Genomic DNA, 17207 nt, shown 5'->3' with positions numbered 1-17207 from the left:
CAACTGCCATCTCCTCCAATTCTTACCATCTCTGTCACGTAGCACCTGCAGCAATCCTGAGAACGTCACCCTTGAAGTCCTGTTCTTCAGCCTTCTGCCTAATTCCCAAAACTCACACTTCAGGACCTCATCCCTCTTCCTGCCTATGTCATTGGTCCCAACATGTATCACGACTTCTGGTTGCTTTCCCTCTCGTACCAGGATGTCGTGCCAGGGTCAGAGACATCCTGGACCCTGGCACCCGGGAGGCAACAAACCATGTGGGTGTCCTTCTCACGTCCACAAAATCTCCTGTCTGCTCCCCTGACTATAGTCTCCAATGACGACAGCTCTCCTCTTCTCTGTCCCACCCTTCTGCACCACAGGGTCAGACTCAGTGCCGGAGGCCCTGCCACCGTGACTCACACCTGGTCGGTCGTCCCTGCCAACAGTATCCAGGATGGTAAACTTGTTATTCAGGGGAATGGCTACAGGGGTGCTCTGCACTACCTGTCTGCTCACCTTCGCTTTCCCCCCTCTGACTGTCACCCAACGACCTGCTTCCGACAGCCTAGGTGTGACTACCTCCTTGTAGCTCTCATCTATGACTGACTCATTCTTCCTTATGAGTCGAAGGTCATCCAGCTGTTGCTCCAGATTCCTTACACGGTCTTCCAGATCACCCAGCCGTATGCACTTCTGGCAGATATGACTCTGCGGGAGAGGGGCGTTCCCCCAAGACTGCCACATCTCACATGAGAGGCACATCACCGTCTCAGGAGACATTGTAAAAACTAACTGCGAGCTAGCTTGTCCTCCGCCTCTTCTCGTCGAAGCCTCCCGAGTCAAAGCCTCAAAACTCCACTCCTTCACTGGCCCACTCACGCACTGGCCGCTTCGCTTGAGCTATCCCTCTATTTATCTGTTTGAGCTTTTCAAAATGTTTGGTCACCTGACCTCGACTGCCCAATCAGCTGCTTTCTGCTGAGTCTGAGCTATTCAAATCCTGATTGTCTAATCAACGGCTTTCTGTTGATCTATTCAAATCTTGATTGACTTGATTGCACAGACCAACTGCCAAAACTGCCAGAATCTCTCGAGTCAAAGCCTCAAAGCTCCACTCCTTCACTGGTCAACTCACGCACTGGCCGCTTTCCACTGATCAGTTGTTCCCTGTTTTCTCTCTCCATCCTTTCTCATAAAGTGGGCTCATGCTTGAAGGCCTCCAATCTATAGAAAGCGTTCCATAATCTTTAGAATTTTGGAGGATGTTGAATAGTGTCTCCTTTATCCCCAGAGCCACCTCATTTGAAGTTCTGGGATGTTAATTATCAGTTCCCTTCTGTTAACTTCTCAATCTCGAAAGGTGAGTGAGGGAAATGCAGGTGGTAATACACAACAGCCTGCTGTACCTTTCTTTCTAGGTTGCAGAGATACTACAGAGAATCCTCGGCAAGTTGCTGCGGTGAACCTTGTAGATGGTAACAGTTGATTAATGGTACAAGAATGAAAGAGGAAGGGGATGTCTGCAGTAGGTAATTGACCAGGCTGCTTTTTGACCATGTGCGTTAGCCATTAGAGATGTGCCTCTATAGATATTGCTAAATAACAAGATTCATACTTCAAACTGCACTACACAGAAAAATATTTCTCTCGACAGATTCTCAGTACCCTCATAGCATAGAATTACAGCAAAGTTTATCAGATATATCAGATTTATCTTTTCACAATCTGCTTCGCATCTTTTTGAATTTTCATACCCAAGATGTTTATTTTTATCAGGATGACAATATCAATTGTAGGTAGTAATGCTGGTGAAACTAATGTGACTGTTTCACCCCTGACATAGGTATAACATAAATCTGTAGTGTTTATTCCAGAGGATGGGCTACTGATAGTACTCAGTGTACAAGGGGAAAGAACAATTAATAGTGTGTATGTTCTTAGGATTTCCTGTTTTTTGGTCCTTTCGAAGGCTTTGTCAGTTGTGAAGTTTCACCTTTAGGTGCAGTAACCTTTTTCTGACCCTTTGTAGCCTTTTCCAATTTGAGCTGAAATAGAAAAGAGTTGTAAATTAAAGGTCATAATAAATGTAATCATTTAATATTCACAGATCAAATCCACAATCAGGTTTAATATCACTGGCATATGTCATGAGATTTGTTGCTTTGTTACAGCAATACTTTGCAATACATTATTATACAAAAATTAAATTACTCAAAAAACTATAAAAAGAAGTATATAAAAATTGAATTAAACAAGTAGTGCAAAAGGGAGGGGAAAATACTGAGGTAGTGTTCATGGCTTCCTTGCCCTTTCAGAAATGTGATGGCAGAAGGGAAGAATCTGTTACTGAAATGTTGAGTATATGTCTTCAGGTTCCTGTACCCCCTCCCTGATGGTAACAATGAAAAGAGGGCATGTCCTGGGTGATGGAGGTCTTTAATGATAGATGACACCTGTTTGAGGCATTGGCTTTTAACCAAAAAGTAGCCATTTCTGTGCAACTGCCATCGGTAGTTTCAAACAACACAATTAGAGATTTGCCTCGAAGATCCAGCTCAATAATTTGGGGCTTTGCCATGCATCTGTGACAAATGTTTTAGCACCAGCCACTTCATGTAAATTTGCAGGTTCAGCCCCCATTACCGTATTGTACCGTGCCTGCTATTGTTCTTTTAGATTATGAAAACACTCAGTCCTCTTTTATTGTCATTTAGAAATGCATACATGCATTAAGAAATGATACAATGTTTCTCTGGAGTGTCGTGCCACAGGGATCAGTGCTGGGTCCATGGTTATTTGTCATCTATATCAATGATCTGGATGATAATGTGGTAAGTTGGATCAGCAAGTTTGCTGATGATACAAAGATTGGAGGTGTAGTAGACAGTGAGGAAGGTTTTCAGAGCCTGCAGAGGGACTTGGACCAGCTGGAAAAATGGGATGAAAAATGGCAGATGGAGTTTAATACAGACAAGTGTGAGGTATTGCACATTGGAAGGACAAACCAAGGTAGAACATACAGGGTTAATGGTAAGGCACTGAGGAGTGCAGTAGAACAGAGGGATCTGGGACACAGATACAAAATTCCCTAAAAGTGGCATCACGGGTAGATAAGGTCGTAAAGAGAGCTTTTGGTACATTGGCCTTTATTAATCAAAGTATTGAGTATAAGAGCTGGAATGTTATGATGAGGTTGTATGAGGCATTGGTGAGGCTGAATCTGGAGTATTGTGTTCAGTTTTGGTCACCAAATTACAGGAAGGATATAAATAAGGTTGAAAGGGTGCAGAGAAGGTTTACAAGGATGTTGCCGGGACTTGAGAAACTCAGTTACAGAGAAAGGTTGAATAGGTTAGGACTTTATTCCCTGGAGCGTAGAAGAATGAGGGGAGATTTGATAGAGGTATATAAAATTATGATGGGTATAGATAGAGTGAATGCAAGCAGGCTTTTTCCACTGAGGCAAGGGGAGAAAAAAACCAGAGGACATGGGTTAAGGGTGAGGGGGGAAAAGTTTAAAGGGAACATTAGGGGGGCTTCTTCACACAGAGAGTGGTGGGAGTATGGAATGAGCTGCCAGACGAGGTGGTAAATGCGGGTTCTTTTTAACATTTACAAACGTAAGAATAAATTGGACAGATACATGGATGGGAGGTGTATGGAGGGATATGGTCCATGTCCAGGTCAGTGGGACTAGGCAGAAAATGGTTTGGCACAGCCAAGAAGGGCCAAAAGGCCTGTTTCTGTGCTGTAGTTTTTCTATGGTTTCTATGGTTTCTATAATATCACAGAAAACAGGACAAACCAGAGACTAACACTGACAGAACGCATAATTATAACATATAGTTACAGCAGTGCAAAACAATACCATAATTTGATGAAGAACAAACCATGGGCATGGTAAATAAAGTCTCAAAAATCCCCGAGTCGATCGACTCCTGAGTCCCTGATAGCAGGCGGCAAAAGGGAGAAACTCCCTGCCATAAACCTCCAGGCACCGACAACTTGCCAAAGCCTTGGAAGCAGCCGACCACAGCCGACACCGAGTCCATCCGTCCGAAAACTTCGAGCCTCTGACCAGCCTCTCCAATACAGCCTCCTGAGCGCCATCCTCTGCTGAGCGCCTTCAAACTCACCCCGGCCGCTGAAACATGCAAAGCCAAGGATTTCAGGGCCTTCTGCTCCGGAGATTCTGGTTACTGCACAGTAGCAGTGGCAGTGAAGCGGGCATTTCAGAAGTTTCTCCAGCTGTTCCTCCGTGCTCTCACGTCCGTCTCCATCAAATCAGAATTGTGCATGGTCCCCGACTTGACAGATTACAGATATTCATCACCGGAGAGGCCGCGCGAGGCCGTGCTGTTTTGTACTGTAATGTACTGTGCTGTTGTGTACTGTAATATACTGTGCTGCTGTTATGTACTGTAATATACTATGCTGTTGTGTACTGTAATGTATTGTGCTGTTGTGTACTGTAATGTACTATGCTGCTGTTGCATACTGCAATGTACTGTGCTGTTGTGTACTGTAATATACAATGCTGTTGTGTACTGTAATGTTCTGTTGTGTACTGCAATGTACTGTGCTGTTGTGTTCTGTAATGTACTGTGCTGCTGTTGCTTATTGCAATGTACTGTGCTGTTGTGTTCTGTAATGTACTGTGCTGCTGTTGCTTATTGCAATGTACTGTGCTGTTGTGTATTGTAATGTACTGTGCTGCTGTGTACTGTAATGTAAAGTGCTGTTGTTGTGTAAGACCATAAGATACAGGAGCAGAAGTAGGCCATTTAGCCCATCGAGTCTGCTCCACCATTCAATCATGGGCTGATCCAATTCTTCCAGTCACCTCCACTTCCCTGCTTTTACCCCATACCCTTTGATGCCCTGGCTAATCAAGAACCTATCTATTGCTGCCTTAAATACACCCAATGACTTGGCCTCCACAGCTGCTCGTGGCAACAAATTTCACAGATTTACCACCCTCTGACTAAAGTAATTTCTCTGCATCTCAGTTCTAAAAGGACGTCCTTCAATCCTGAAGTTGTGCCTTATTAACCTAGACTCCCCTACTATGGGAAATAACTTTGCCATATCTAATCTGTTCAGGCCTTTTAACATTCAGAATGTTTCTATGAGATCCCCCTCGTTCTCCTGAACTCCAGGGAATACAGCCCAAGAGCTGCCAGATATTCCTCATACGGTAACCCTTTCATTCTTGGAATCACTCTCGTGAATCTCCTCTGAACCCTCTCCAATGTCAATATAGCCTTTCTAAAATAAGGAGCCCTAAACTGCACACAATACTCCAAGTGTGGTCTCACGAGTGCCTTATAGAGCCTCAACATCACATCCCGTCTCTTATATTCTTTACCTCTAGAAATGAATGCCAACATTGCATTCGCCTTCTTCACAACCAACCCAACCTGGAGGTTAACCTTTAGGGTATCCTGCACACGGACTCCCAAGTCCCTTTGCATCTCTGCATTTTGAATTCTCTCCCCATCGAAATAATAGTCTGCCTGTTTATTTCTTCTACCAAAGTGTATGACCATACACTTTCCAACATTGTATTTCATTTGCCACTCCTTTGCTCATTCCCCTAAACAATCTAAGTCTCTCTGCAGGCCCTCTGTTTCCTCAACACTACCCGCTCCTCCGCCTATCTTTGCATCATCACAGTACTGTGATACTGTACTGTGCTGTTGTGTACTGTAATATGCTGTGCTGCTGTTGTGTACTGAAGTGTACTGTGCTGCTATAGTAGAATGTATTGTCCTGTGGTTTTGTGTACTGTAATATACTGTGCTGCTGTGTAATGTACTGTGCTGTGCTGTTGCGTACTGTAATGCACTGTGCTGTTGTGTACTGTAATGTACTGTGCTGTTATTGTGTAATGTAATGTACTGTGCTGTTGTTCACTGAGATGTAATGTGCTGCTGTTGTGTACTGTAATGTACTATGCTGTTGTGTACTGTAATGTACTGTGCTGCTGTTGTATACTGTAATGTACTGTGCTGTTGTTGTGTACTGTAATATACTGTGCTGTTGTGTACTGTAATGTACTGTGCTGCTATTGTGTACTGTAATGTACTGTGCTGTTGTGTAATGTAATGCAATGTTTATGCTACTACTGGATAGGAGATAGGTAAAACCAGAAGGTTATCCTTTGTGCACAAACAGAACATAACACTGTTAGAAAGTCTTGAAGGGGACTTAATGAAGGATTATGAGGGTGGGCACTTTGCACGAAATTCCAGACATTTCTCTGGGCCTGGTTGATTAACAAAATTTAATTGTAACACTTGGTCTATAAAACCTTCCAGTTTCAAGCCTTCACCCTGAAATTAAGTAAAAATGTGAAAATAGATTGTTACACCACAGCCAAAAGGACACACCTCTGTGAGGTATTGGCCTAATTTTTTGCTGTATCACTGTTCTCTTTGTGTGTTAATAGTCTCTGTCATAGAGAGCATCAATATCTTATTGTAATTGGTGTCAGGTTTCAGAATGAATCCTTCCATTCTGGAATTCTGACCAATATTTAGTCCTTAATCATTAAATCAGATAATCCATTTCTTTTCAAATCCCTATTTGCGGGAGCTCATTGAATACAAATTAGCTGCCACATTTCGTCGAATATAGTAATGAAAATGTAGCAAATCAAAACTTCACTAGTGACAAGAAACTTTAATAAACTAAGGCCACTGACAGTTCCACATGAAATATGGGCACACAAAAAGAAAAATAACCTAGTTTAAATCTGGTTGGAAATTTTGTAAGAATCGTTGTACCACTCTGCAATTTCAGTGCAGACCGATGTTTATTCCAAAAGCTGTATTGTTATTCTCTGAGATGCGTCTCTATTTATTCTGCTGTTATAAACATACCCGCTCTTGATAGCGGCTTTCAAAGTAAGCCATGTCTCGTTCCTCGGCTGTGGGAAGGTGGGCAAATCGGCTTAGCCCATAAACATCTGCAGAAGAAGAGGGAAGAACTGGTTGTTGACAGATAGGAAGGAAAGCAATGATAAGACTGTTAAATGCAACTGGCCAGTTAAAGTACTGAAGACACAAACACCATTTCACACCATGCTCACTAATCCATCCAAATCAATGCGAGCGACCAAGGACAAGAGGTGGATTCCAGCTCTCTGCAGCTTAATCCACCTGTCATCCAATGTTTGCATTTAGAATCACGGAGTAATACGGGCCTTTAGCCCACATTGCCCACCAGCCCACGGAGCATAAAAAGCCCACGTTGTCTACCCAGCCCACGTTGCCCACCCAGGCCATGGTGTGTATCCAGCCCATGTTGCCCATCCAGCCCCACGGTGCCCACCCAACCCATGGTGCGTATCCAGCCGAGTGTGAATCCAGCCCATAGTGCCCACTTTGCCCATCAGCCCACAGTGCCCACCCAGCCCATGGTGCCCACCTGAAGTACACAAGTCATCAAACTATTCTAAAAATAACCTTTCATTTTGATATTGTCATACTTTTTCATTAATAATGGATTAAATAAGCTTTAACTATTCTGATACACTTTCAACGCCAACCTCAAACTAATGATTGACGTGTTTTACTCAAGGTTATTAATGTTTCAAATTCTCTACTTAGGGCGTGTGGATAGATTTATGCAAATTAAGTTAATTAACAGAGAACTAGAACCAGGTTTATTATCACTGCCATATCTATATAACATGGTGCAAAATAATTGAGCTGATGTGGATGCCTTTTTTCATGAACTATAAGACAGAGGAGCAGAATTATGCCGTTCGGCCCATCGAATCAGCTCTGCCATTCTATCATAGTTGATTTATCTGGATACGCCTTCTCAACCCCATTCTCCTGCCATCTTTCCATAACCTTTGACACCCTGTCTAATCAAGGACCTGTCAATCTCCACTTTAAATATACCCAATGACTTGGCTTCCACAGCTGTCTGTGGCAATAGTTTCCACAGATTCACCACCCTCTGACTAAAGAAATTCCTCCTCATCTCTGTTCTTAAGGGATGTCCTTTTATTCTATTGATGAGGACCAGCTAACATACTTCATAGTCTTACACTTGGCTGATGCAAACAAGAAACTCTCATGGTCATTTCACTTTCCAGACCCCACAAGGACTCCTGCTGTGGGCCAGTAGCTTTTCCTCTGTAGACTGTACTGTCATTTTAATTTCTATCTGGTTATTGTTTGTGGCGTACAATAGAGGAGATCGATACTGAAAACTAGTTCTCAGCTGAATTAATACCTGGTATGATTCACCTAGTTTCATCTTTCTGAATCCCTAAAGGTCCTTTGAATTTTATAGTGGTTACAGGGGAGAATGTAAGAGGTTAGCAGGGCAAAGGGAGACATGAAATGTTGTTGGCAAGCAGGATTGAGCAGAATCCCAACTCTATGTATGAATATTAGAAGCAAGCGTGGAACTCGGGAAAGAGCTGCCCGCTTCAGGGCTAGTGAGGAAATCTATGTATGGAGCCAGGGGATATGGGTCAACAAGAATGCTCACCTTTACTTTCTGAGGAGGCTGAAGAGAGGTGGACAATACACATCTAAAGTCATGCCATTCTACAAATGTGTAGTAGAAAGCATCCAAACAAGCTGCATCACTGCAAAGTACGGAAACTGCACTGTGGCAGGCAGGAAGGCATATATTCAGAAAGGTGCCTGAAAAGGGCCAGTAGCAACAGGAAGGATCCCACCCACTCTTCTCATGGACTGTTTATCCCACTCCCACTAGGGAGGAGACTATCTAGCATCCAAGCCAAGACCACCAAACTCAAAAGCAGTTACTTTTCCCAAGAGGTAAGGCTGATCAATACCTTCACCCACTAATCCCACCACTGCCCACCTCTCCACACCCTCAAACACCACTACTTTATCATTTCCTGTTAGAGTCGCTTTCTATGTATATAAGCTATCTTATGTATTTATATTTATTGTGCCTTTCTCATTATTATTGTGTTATTTATCTTATTGGGTTTTTTAAGTCATACTGCTGTGGATCCGGAGTACCAATTATTTAAATGTCCTTTACACTTGTGTACTGAAAATGCCATTAAACAATCTTGAATCCTGAATCGCAAATAAATGCTTCTCATCAGTATTCACCAGGGAGATGTGGGGATGGAGAGCTGGTGGAGGAGAAGGATGCCAATACTCTGGAGTATGTTTGTGTCAGGAGGGAGGAAACATCGATATTATAATGAGAGACAGACCCCCAGGATCTGGGATGACTTCCAGGATATATGGAGAGCAGTGTGGGGATTGTTGGATCCCTGATAAAGAGTTTTGCATCTTCATTAGCCTCAGGTGACGTACTGGAAGATAGCAAGTATTGATCCCACATTCATAAAGAGCAGAAGCGATAAGAGGGGAAAGATTTAAAAGAGGCTTCAGGGTCAGCATTTCACACAGAGGCTGGTGCCAGAGGAGGTAGCTGAGGCAGGTACAATAGTGTCATTTAATAAGTATTTAGATCAGGTGACTTGTGTGCAAAATATTCATGAACAATAAATCTGGAAGAATGCAATTATGTTTTCTTGTTTTTTGACTTACCATCTGTTGGTTTTCCTGCATTTATTGTCTCTATTTGTGGTGCGAAAGCTCTCAGGAAAGGGTGGTCCGTAGGAGTAGAAGGTGCATCAAGAATTTCATTGCTTGGTGCTCCTGAAAAATGATGGGGTGGGTGTAAAATTTAAATAATTAAAACCAGAAGACACTAGGACTTTGTGTATTTTACAAACAACCATTCAGCGAGCTACCGATCATGTTTACAGTATTGGTAGGTGCAGTTAATGAACGTTGTGGGCAGTGCCACCTGCAAACACCAGCAGCAACCCCAGGAACACAGAACCATAGCTTCACTTCAATGTAACATCCTCTCTCATCAAGGATAGCACTGGGCGATCAACAGTGGAGAGTTAGCAGCTTTAAATTCCAAGCTATTAATATCTTGGATGACCTGTGCTGGAGACAGTATAGAAGCAATCACAGGGAAAGTGCTGCAGTTCCTTTAAACGGTTAAGGCAGTTTGGCTTATCACTGAACACCCTAACAAATTTTGTACATGTATTGTTGACTAGTTGCATCTGGAATGGCAATTTGAATGCACAGGAATGCAAGAAGTTGCAGAGAATAGTAGACTGTACCCAATATATAATGGGTACATCCCTCCCTACCATCAGTAGTATCTACAAGAGATACTGGCTCAAGGAGGCCACAACCGTCATCAAAGTCCCCACCGTTCAGGCCACGCCAGCTTCTCACAGCTACCATCAGGCAAGGGTAGCAGAAGCCTGACGTCCCACACCGTCAGGTTCAAACATTCGGTTCTTGAAACAACCGGTGCAAGGTTAATCAATACCTCAGTATAGCAAATATATGACAAACTTGCACTACAATAGACTTGCTTTTTGTTCTATTTGGCTTCTTTCTTGTAAAATTTGCATATAATGTACGTATAATTGATGTTTTTTCTTGTGAATGCTGCTTATCTGATGCTATGTGCATGTAATGCTGCTGCAAGTAAGTTTTTCATTGCAGCTGTGCATATCTGTATTTGTGCATGTGACAATAAACTATTTTTTTAACAATCATTAGTATCAGAACTGAAACCTATCTTTTATGTCAGCGAGACCGACAGCAAGGGAGTTGAGTGGTCTTGGTTATAGTGCAGACCAGGCCTTCATGGCACAGGGTACTCTGACTCATCATTATTTGAGATACAGCCCACTACAGTGTATCATCTGCGAACCTGATGGAGTTAGAGCTGAATATGGCCTCACAGTCATGAGTGTACAGGATTCAACCCTACAGAACACCAGTTTAGAATAATCACGGTGGAGGTGTTGCATGTCCTTAATGATTGTGGCCTGTCGGTCAGGAAATCAAGGATCTACTTGCATAGGGAAGTGTTGATTCAAAAATTTCAGAGTTTGGTGATGTTTGCTTGGAATTTTTTGGACTCTCAGTAATTTATGCAATTCATTGCATATTCTTAAAAGCCAGCTAATCTTCTTCAATACAAGTTTTAACACTGGCAACAACTGTAAGTATAAAGGATAATAGAAGGCATTGTCAACTTTAAATGAAGGATCATCAATCATTTCTAAAATAATTCACACTTTTCTAAAGATTATCTTATCCAAATTACTTGTTCAAACTCATTTTTCTCAAAACTGTCTCTGTTGCTCCTTATTGACAATAACTGGACCCAGATTAATTAACAATGCAGAAACAGCTCAGTACTTAAGAACATCCTCTCAACATCTATCCATTACATATTGTTTCTTTAGATTTTTATCTTGTTCCTCAGTCAATAGCCAGATAACTAAATTCCTCTGTAATATTATTGCATTTTTGCAGGTGTTTTTAATCTATCAAGGACATCAATAATAATATTCAATTGCTTTTGTAACAGGATCTCAACCTAGACCACATTTCCTCCATTACCCCAAAAACTTATAATATTTTTACTTAGACAAATATCAATTAATCAGCTTATTTTGTATCACTCTTCTAGTAATTACATACAGTATTGGATATTTAATTATGCAATCGTAGTGAATATGACAATCTTCTAAGGTAAGATAATTGTCAATTCTCTCTTCAGTTCTACCGTTTCCTACCTTGCACTTAGAAAATTCAAACCATTGAAACCACCAACCTATTCCACTTGAGTCTAGTCGCATGTATCCTTCTGCCAGTGCATTAAATCCAGTCAGTCCTCCCATGGCAGCATAGGGAACATCAGGCCCCACAGATCGTCCTCTGGCCAAACGCTCTGCTTTTGTCTCAACTATCATTGTATGAGCGTATGTTGGTTCACCACAGCCACAAGTAAAGGAGCTATGAAACCCAGCACAACCTGCACCTGGAGATAAACAAACTTCTTAACTTCGACGTGGAAAATCACATCAAAAACACAGATTGGAATGTGGAACAATGTACAAAGGGAAGATTCCTTAGTAAGGTAAATAACTACATATCTCAATCACCCATCCTGTCCTGTCACAATACATCTGAAATAAAGAGATGCAATTCTAAGTTTGAAATGAACCAAAAGAATTAATCAGCAAACTGGCCTGATGACAGGCTGCGTTACAGTTTTGTAGCATTTGTTTACCAGCTATTGACAGTCTTTCATTGGCTTTTTCCCAGTGATGTGAGACAACAATTTGTATAGGTTAATGTTTATTGATCGCCAAGTAATAATTGATATTATAATACAATCCACAGCTTGTACTCTGGTTAGAGAAAAGCAATAGCAAGGACACCACAGCACATAATCAATGTGCAGATGTCAGAATGCTGTTCTACTTAAAATACAAGTTTTGCCTTTGCTTCTTAGAGTTAGATCGCAGTTTGATGTACTGCATATGACACTGATTTGTTTCAAAAATGATTGGTTGTCCATTGTATCTGACGACGACAGGGAACCTGTGTGGGGGAGTTTCTGAAGTGGAAAAGCTGTTGCACTGGGGCAGTTCCACTCTCATGACCTTGGAAGTCTGGATCCAGTGGTACGAGTAGTCGTCACAACTGATACCATAAATAATACTATAAATTACAAAATAGATAAATAATGCAAAAAGAAGTAATGAGGTAGAGTTCAGAAATCTGATGGCAGAGCAAAGGAGCTATTCTGAACCGTTGAGTATGAGTCATAGAATCATAAACTACTACACCACAGAAACAGACCCTAAGGCCCATCTAGACCCTGCTGAACTATTATTCTGCCTTGTTCCATCGACCTGCATCCAAACTGTAGCTGTCTATACCCCTCCCATCCATGTACTTAACCAAAATTCTCTTACATGCTAAAATCAAACCCACATCCACCTCTTGCACTGGCAGCTCGCTACACACTCTCACCACCCTCTGACTGAAGAAGTTCCCCCTCATGTTTCCCTTAAATATTTTACCTTTCACTCTTAACCTATGACCTCTTCAGGCTCCTGTACTTCAGAAGAGGCCTAAAAACAGTCTGACAGAAAGTTATTGATTAGTAAGGGCTTAATAGAGTGGATCTGGAGAGAATGGTTCCTATGGTGGGGGAGTCGATGACCAGAGGACACAGCCTCAGAATAGAAGGACGTCCATTTAGAACAGAGATGAGGAGGAATTTCTTTAGCCAGAGGTTTGTGAATCTGTGGAATTCGTAGCCACAGGCAGCTGTGGAGGTCATGCCATTGGGTATATTTAAGGAAGAGGTTGATAGATTCTTAATTATTCAGGGTATGAAGGGTTACGTGAGAAGGCAAGAGATTGGGGCTGAGAGAGAACTGGTTCAGTCATGATGAAATGGCAGATTAGACTCAATGGGCCAAATGGCCTAATTTTACTCCTATATCTTATGGTAGATTATTATCTCTGCTAATACTAATGTAAAAGATACATTTAAAGCACAAAATTCACTGCTTTGCCATGAGTTTAATTCATACCAACTATGAAAAAGCAGCAGGAGCAGGTAATTGATGGAATTATCTAAGGAGTGACACAAATCTGTGGGGAAGTATTTCACACTGACATTTAAATGTACATCTGCCCCAGATCTGAAGTTCCTTCCATGTTCATGCATACAGTAACATAGACACTCCCAGCTTCAACATAATGGACAGCTCAGTGACACAGTGAAGAGAGCTGCCACCTCACAAATACACACATATCTTCTCGTGAAGATGGTGCTACCAGACATGTGCGACATCTCACTGGTGGTTAAAAAGACAAGAAATTCAACCAAGACCTTCACTAAAAACTCCTTTTCTGAGGCATTTGGAAAGGAAAAGTGGAGACAGAGGAGATTCGATGCCCGTACTACTGGCCCGAGTCCAAGGTTGGACTACTCTGGACGCCAAGCTGATTTGAAGACCTCGAGAGTGGCTTTGGGCTGGGTGGCGAAATCTGCGCCCAGAGCGAGACACTGGGCAGCGTGGTCTAGGCTCCAAACCCTTTACAGTAGCCAGATTCTAGTGTGAGGTACAATCCACTACTCAGATCCAGATCGGAGGCAAGAGCTGATTTTGCTTACTCTCTGCAATGTTCACTCCTCTTTCCAGGGTGCTGGAGTCTGTTGTTCGGTCAATTTAAACACTGGCCCAGATAAATTGAAAAGACAGGGTGTCGAGATCCAAGACGAGAGCTGATTTCGCTCGCTGTCCATGGCACTGAGGGTATGATGACTGCCCTGGACGCCTGCTAATATGATGAACTGATAAGCGAGGTTTTGGGCCTATTCCGGGCTGCTCTGGGGTTTGGATCTGAGGACTCAGTTTTGTTCAGAATGTAGTTGTTCGCTTAAGTTGTTTCATGAATTTTGGGGCTTTTTCCCCCCTTCTCTTGCGCATCGGGTGTTGGTCTTTTTTTTAATGCACTTCTTTCGGGTTTCTGGCTTTGTGGCTACCTGTAAGTAAACAAATCTCAAGGTTGTATAATTTACACATTCTTCGAACATACAGTAACATAGGTGAGCTGTCACCTCACAAATACACACACATACAGTAACGTAGGCATTCCCAGCTTCAACATTACAGGCAGCTCAGTGACACAGTGAGGAGGGCTCTCACCTCGCAAATACAGTACACACACATACAGTAATGTGGGCACTCCCAGCTTCAACATTACTGGTAACTCAGTGACACCTAAATAGAAGAGCTTTTAGAGCACAAGTTGATAGCCCTCATTCAGTCCTGACATCAGATGCAGTCTTTGTAGATCTCGATGATCTGAATATTCCATTGGAATTTCTTTGAAATATGGTTTTTGCTTTTTTACGAATGTATATCTTTCAGAAGAATATAAATTCATGGAGCCAAGCTTTATTTTTCAACCAGATTAGAATTTAGTTTTGTTCCAGGGTTTCAGCCTGAAACATCACAGTTCCTTCAACCCCCACCCACAGATGCTGAGATTGTCACTCTGTAATATTAGTTATGAAGGCTTGTGAAAGTTAACTTTCTAACAATAATCACTAGAAAGAAATATGATTTATCTTATAAGATTAGATTTTAAAAAACTTGAGAAATACAAGACATAATTAATAAGACCATAAGACATAGGAGCAGAATTAAGATCATAAGATATAGGAACAGAATTTGCTCTATTATATGGCATCTTTTTGGCTTTAACGTTGGCATTGACTTCTCTTGTTATCCGCAGTTGTGTCATCATTCCTTTTGAATTCACTCATATTATGATCACTTGCCCCTAAGGGTTCTTTTACCTTAAGGTCTCTCATAAATTCTCATTCATTGCACAACACCCAATCCAGGATAGCTGATCCTCTGGTGGGTTCAACCACAAGCTGCTCTAAAAACCATCTCATTGGCAATCTAGAAACTCCCCCTCCTGGTATCTAGCAGCAACCTAATTGTCCCAATCTACCTGCATATTGAAATCCTCCATTGACTACTTGACACATTGAGTGTGCTCCACCATTCCATCGTGGCTGATTTATTATCCTTCACGACTGCATTCTCCCCATAACCTTTCAATCCGTTACTAAAGAAAAGCCTCTCATTCTTCTGAACTACAGGCCCAGAGCCATCAAGCTCTCCTTGTGTGCTCAACCCTTTCAGAATAATGATCCATACTCACACTTGTTGCATTTGTAAGGCGCCAGTTCATCATGGTGGTCTGCATAATGCTTGCACCTGCAGCGGATTGGTTGCGTCCCGTTCAATGGAACGTAACTATAGGCGATACACCTGCAGCCCGTCACTCTGCACGGCAGCAAAATGGGACGCTCTGTTGGAATTCCCTTAAAATCTGTTTTGTGTTGTTTATATCTTTAGGAACAAAATGCGCACATTTCATAAATGTTGTATGAGTAATTTGAAAGTAAGTAGCACGACCTAAATTTTTACCAACATATGTACAGTACAACTTCATGTGCATCTATTAACATTAAAAATGAATATGCCTATGGGAACTATGAAATGTCAGTGCAATTTTGTGCTATAATTACAACTTCCTGTACATGAGGTGCTCAAACTGATAGAAAGGTATAATTGCAAGCAAGCGTTTTCCCTGGCAGTATCCAAATCGAAGTGAGCTGTGGAGTTATATTGATATAAAGGACAAATTAGCTAACTTTTAAAAATGAAATATAATAACTGTGTCCAAATAAATTCACTTTACTTCACTCATAGACAACCCATAACGTGGACCCAGAATACAATCTAACACAAGATTACTCATAATTGGATCTGCTCTATAAAGTCAGTAACACGGAGTCTAAGGCAAGAGTTTCATTTTTTATTAACAGTGTAAAGAGGGATAACTGAAGCAAGCACATCACTTACAGGGATATTTGCATTAAGTAAATGTTTAAAGTAGATTGATTATACTTACAATTTTTCAGTGACTGAAATAATTTGTGTACAATAGCTAACAAATGATTCATAAGTTGCTTGAAGAAATAGGTACTGTAATGATAAATACTAAATGTACGTACTACATGCTGAGGTGTGCTTGGAAGAGAATTGGAGGGAAGGCAACAAGCAGAGCTAAAGGGCTGACCTAATAATCCTGGTGTTTAGATCCTAAAATCTGAACAGATTGGGTGCATAATCAAGAAAAAAGTTAAACATCAAAGTTCCAAATTCAAAGGAAATTTATTATCAAGGCACATACAGGATATGTCACCATAAACAAACTTGAGATTGTTTTTGTGGGTATTCACAGAAAATACAAAGAAACAACAATAATAATAATAATAATAACAATAATAATAATAATGATCAATAAATACCAAGAAAATGAGATGAAAAGTCATTGAAAGTGAGTCCATATGTTGTGAGAACAGTTCAGTGATGAGGTGAGTGAAGTTATCCCCTTTGGTCAGGAGCCTGATCGTTGATGGGTAATAACTGTTATTGAACCTGGTGATGTGAGACCTGAAGCTCCTGTACCACCTTCTTGCCACAGTAGCAAGAAGAGAGCATGGCCTGGCTGGTGGGGGTCCCTGATGATGGATGCTGCTTTCCTGCGACAGTGCTCAATGGTGGGAAGGGCTTTACCTGTGAAGCACTGTACATATCCACTATGTTTTATAGGATTTTCCATTCAAGGGCATTGGTGTTTCCATATCAGGCTGTGATGCAACCAGTCAATATACTCTCCACAGCACATCTGTAGAAGTTTGTCAGAGTTTTAGATGACATTCCGAATCGTCACAAACTTCTAAGAAAGTGGGTGCTTTCTTTCTAATGGTAATCA

At 41.6% G+C, this 17207-nt stretch overlaps 1 protein-coding gene across 1 annotated transcript in view; it reads right to left on the bottom strand.

Moving 5' to 3' along the window:
* Positions 1-1722: 1722 nt before the first annotated feature.
* Positions 1723-17207, bottom strand: part of fam221a (family with sequence similarity 221 member A) — a 37014-nt gene continuing 21529 nt past the window's right edge. Inside the window, exons 3-7 of the mRNA XM_072282981.1 lie at positions 15585-15775; positions 11656-11862; positions 9546-9656; positions 6870-6955; positions 1723-2030 (exon numbers count right to left, since the gene is read on the bottom strand). Of these exons, the coding sequence (XP_072139082.1) occupies positions 1923-2030; positions 6870-6955; positions 9546-9656; positions 11656-11862; positions 15585-15775 (703 nt within the window). The 3' untranslated portion in view covers positions 1723-1922. The remainder of the gene's footprint in view (positions 2031-6869; positions 6956-9545; positions 9657-11655; positions 11863-15584; positions 15776-17207) is intronic.

The sequence above is a fragment of the Mobula birostris genome, chromosome 19 (assembly GCF_030028105.1).
Source record: "Mobula birostris isolate sMobBir1 chromosome 19, sMobBir1.hap1, whole genome shotgun sequence".
Taxonomy (NCBI): domain Eukaryota; kingdom Metazoa; phylum Chordata; class Chondrichthyes; order Myliobatiformes; family Myliobatidae; genus Mobula; species Mobula birostris.
The sequence above is the reverse complement of the archived record's forward strand: the minus strand, read 5'-3'. Positions and strand labels throughout refer to the sequence as shown.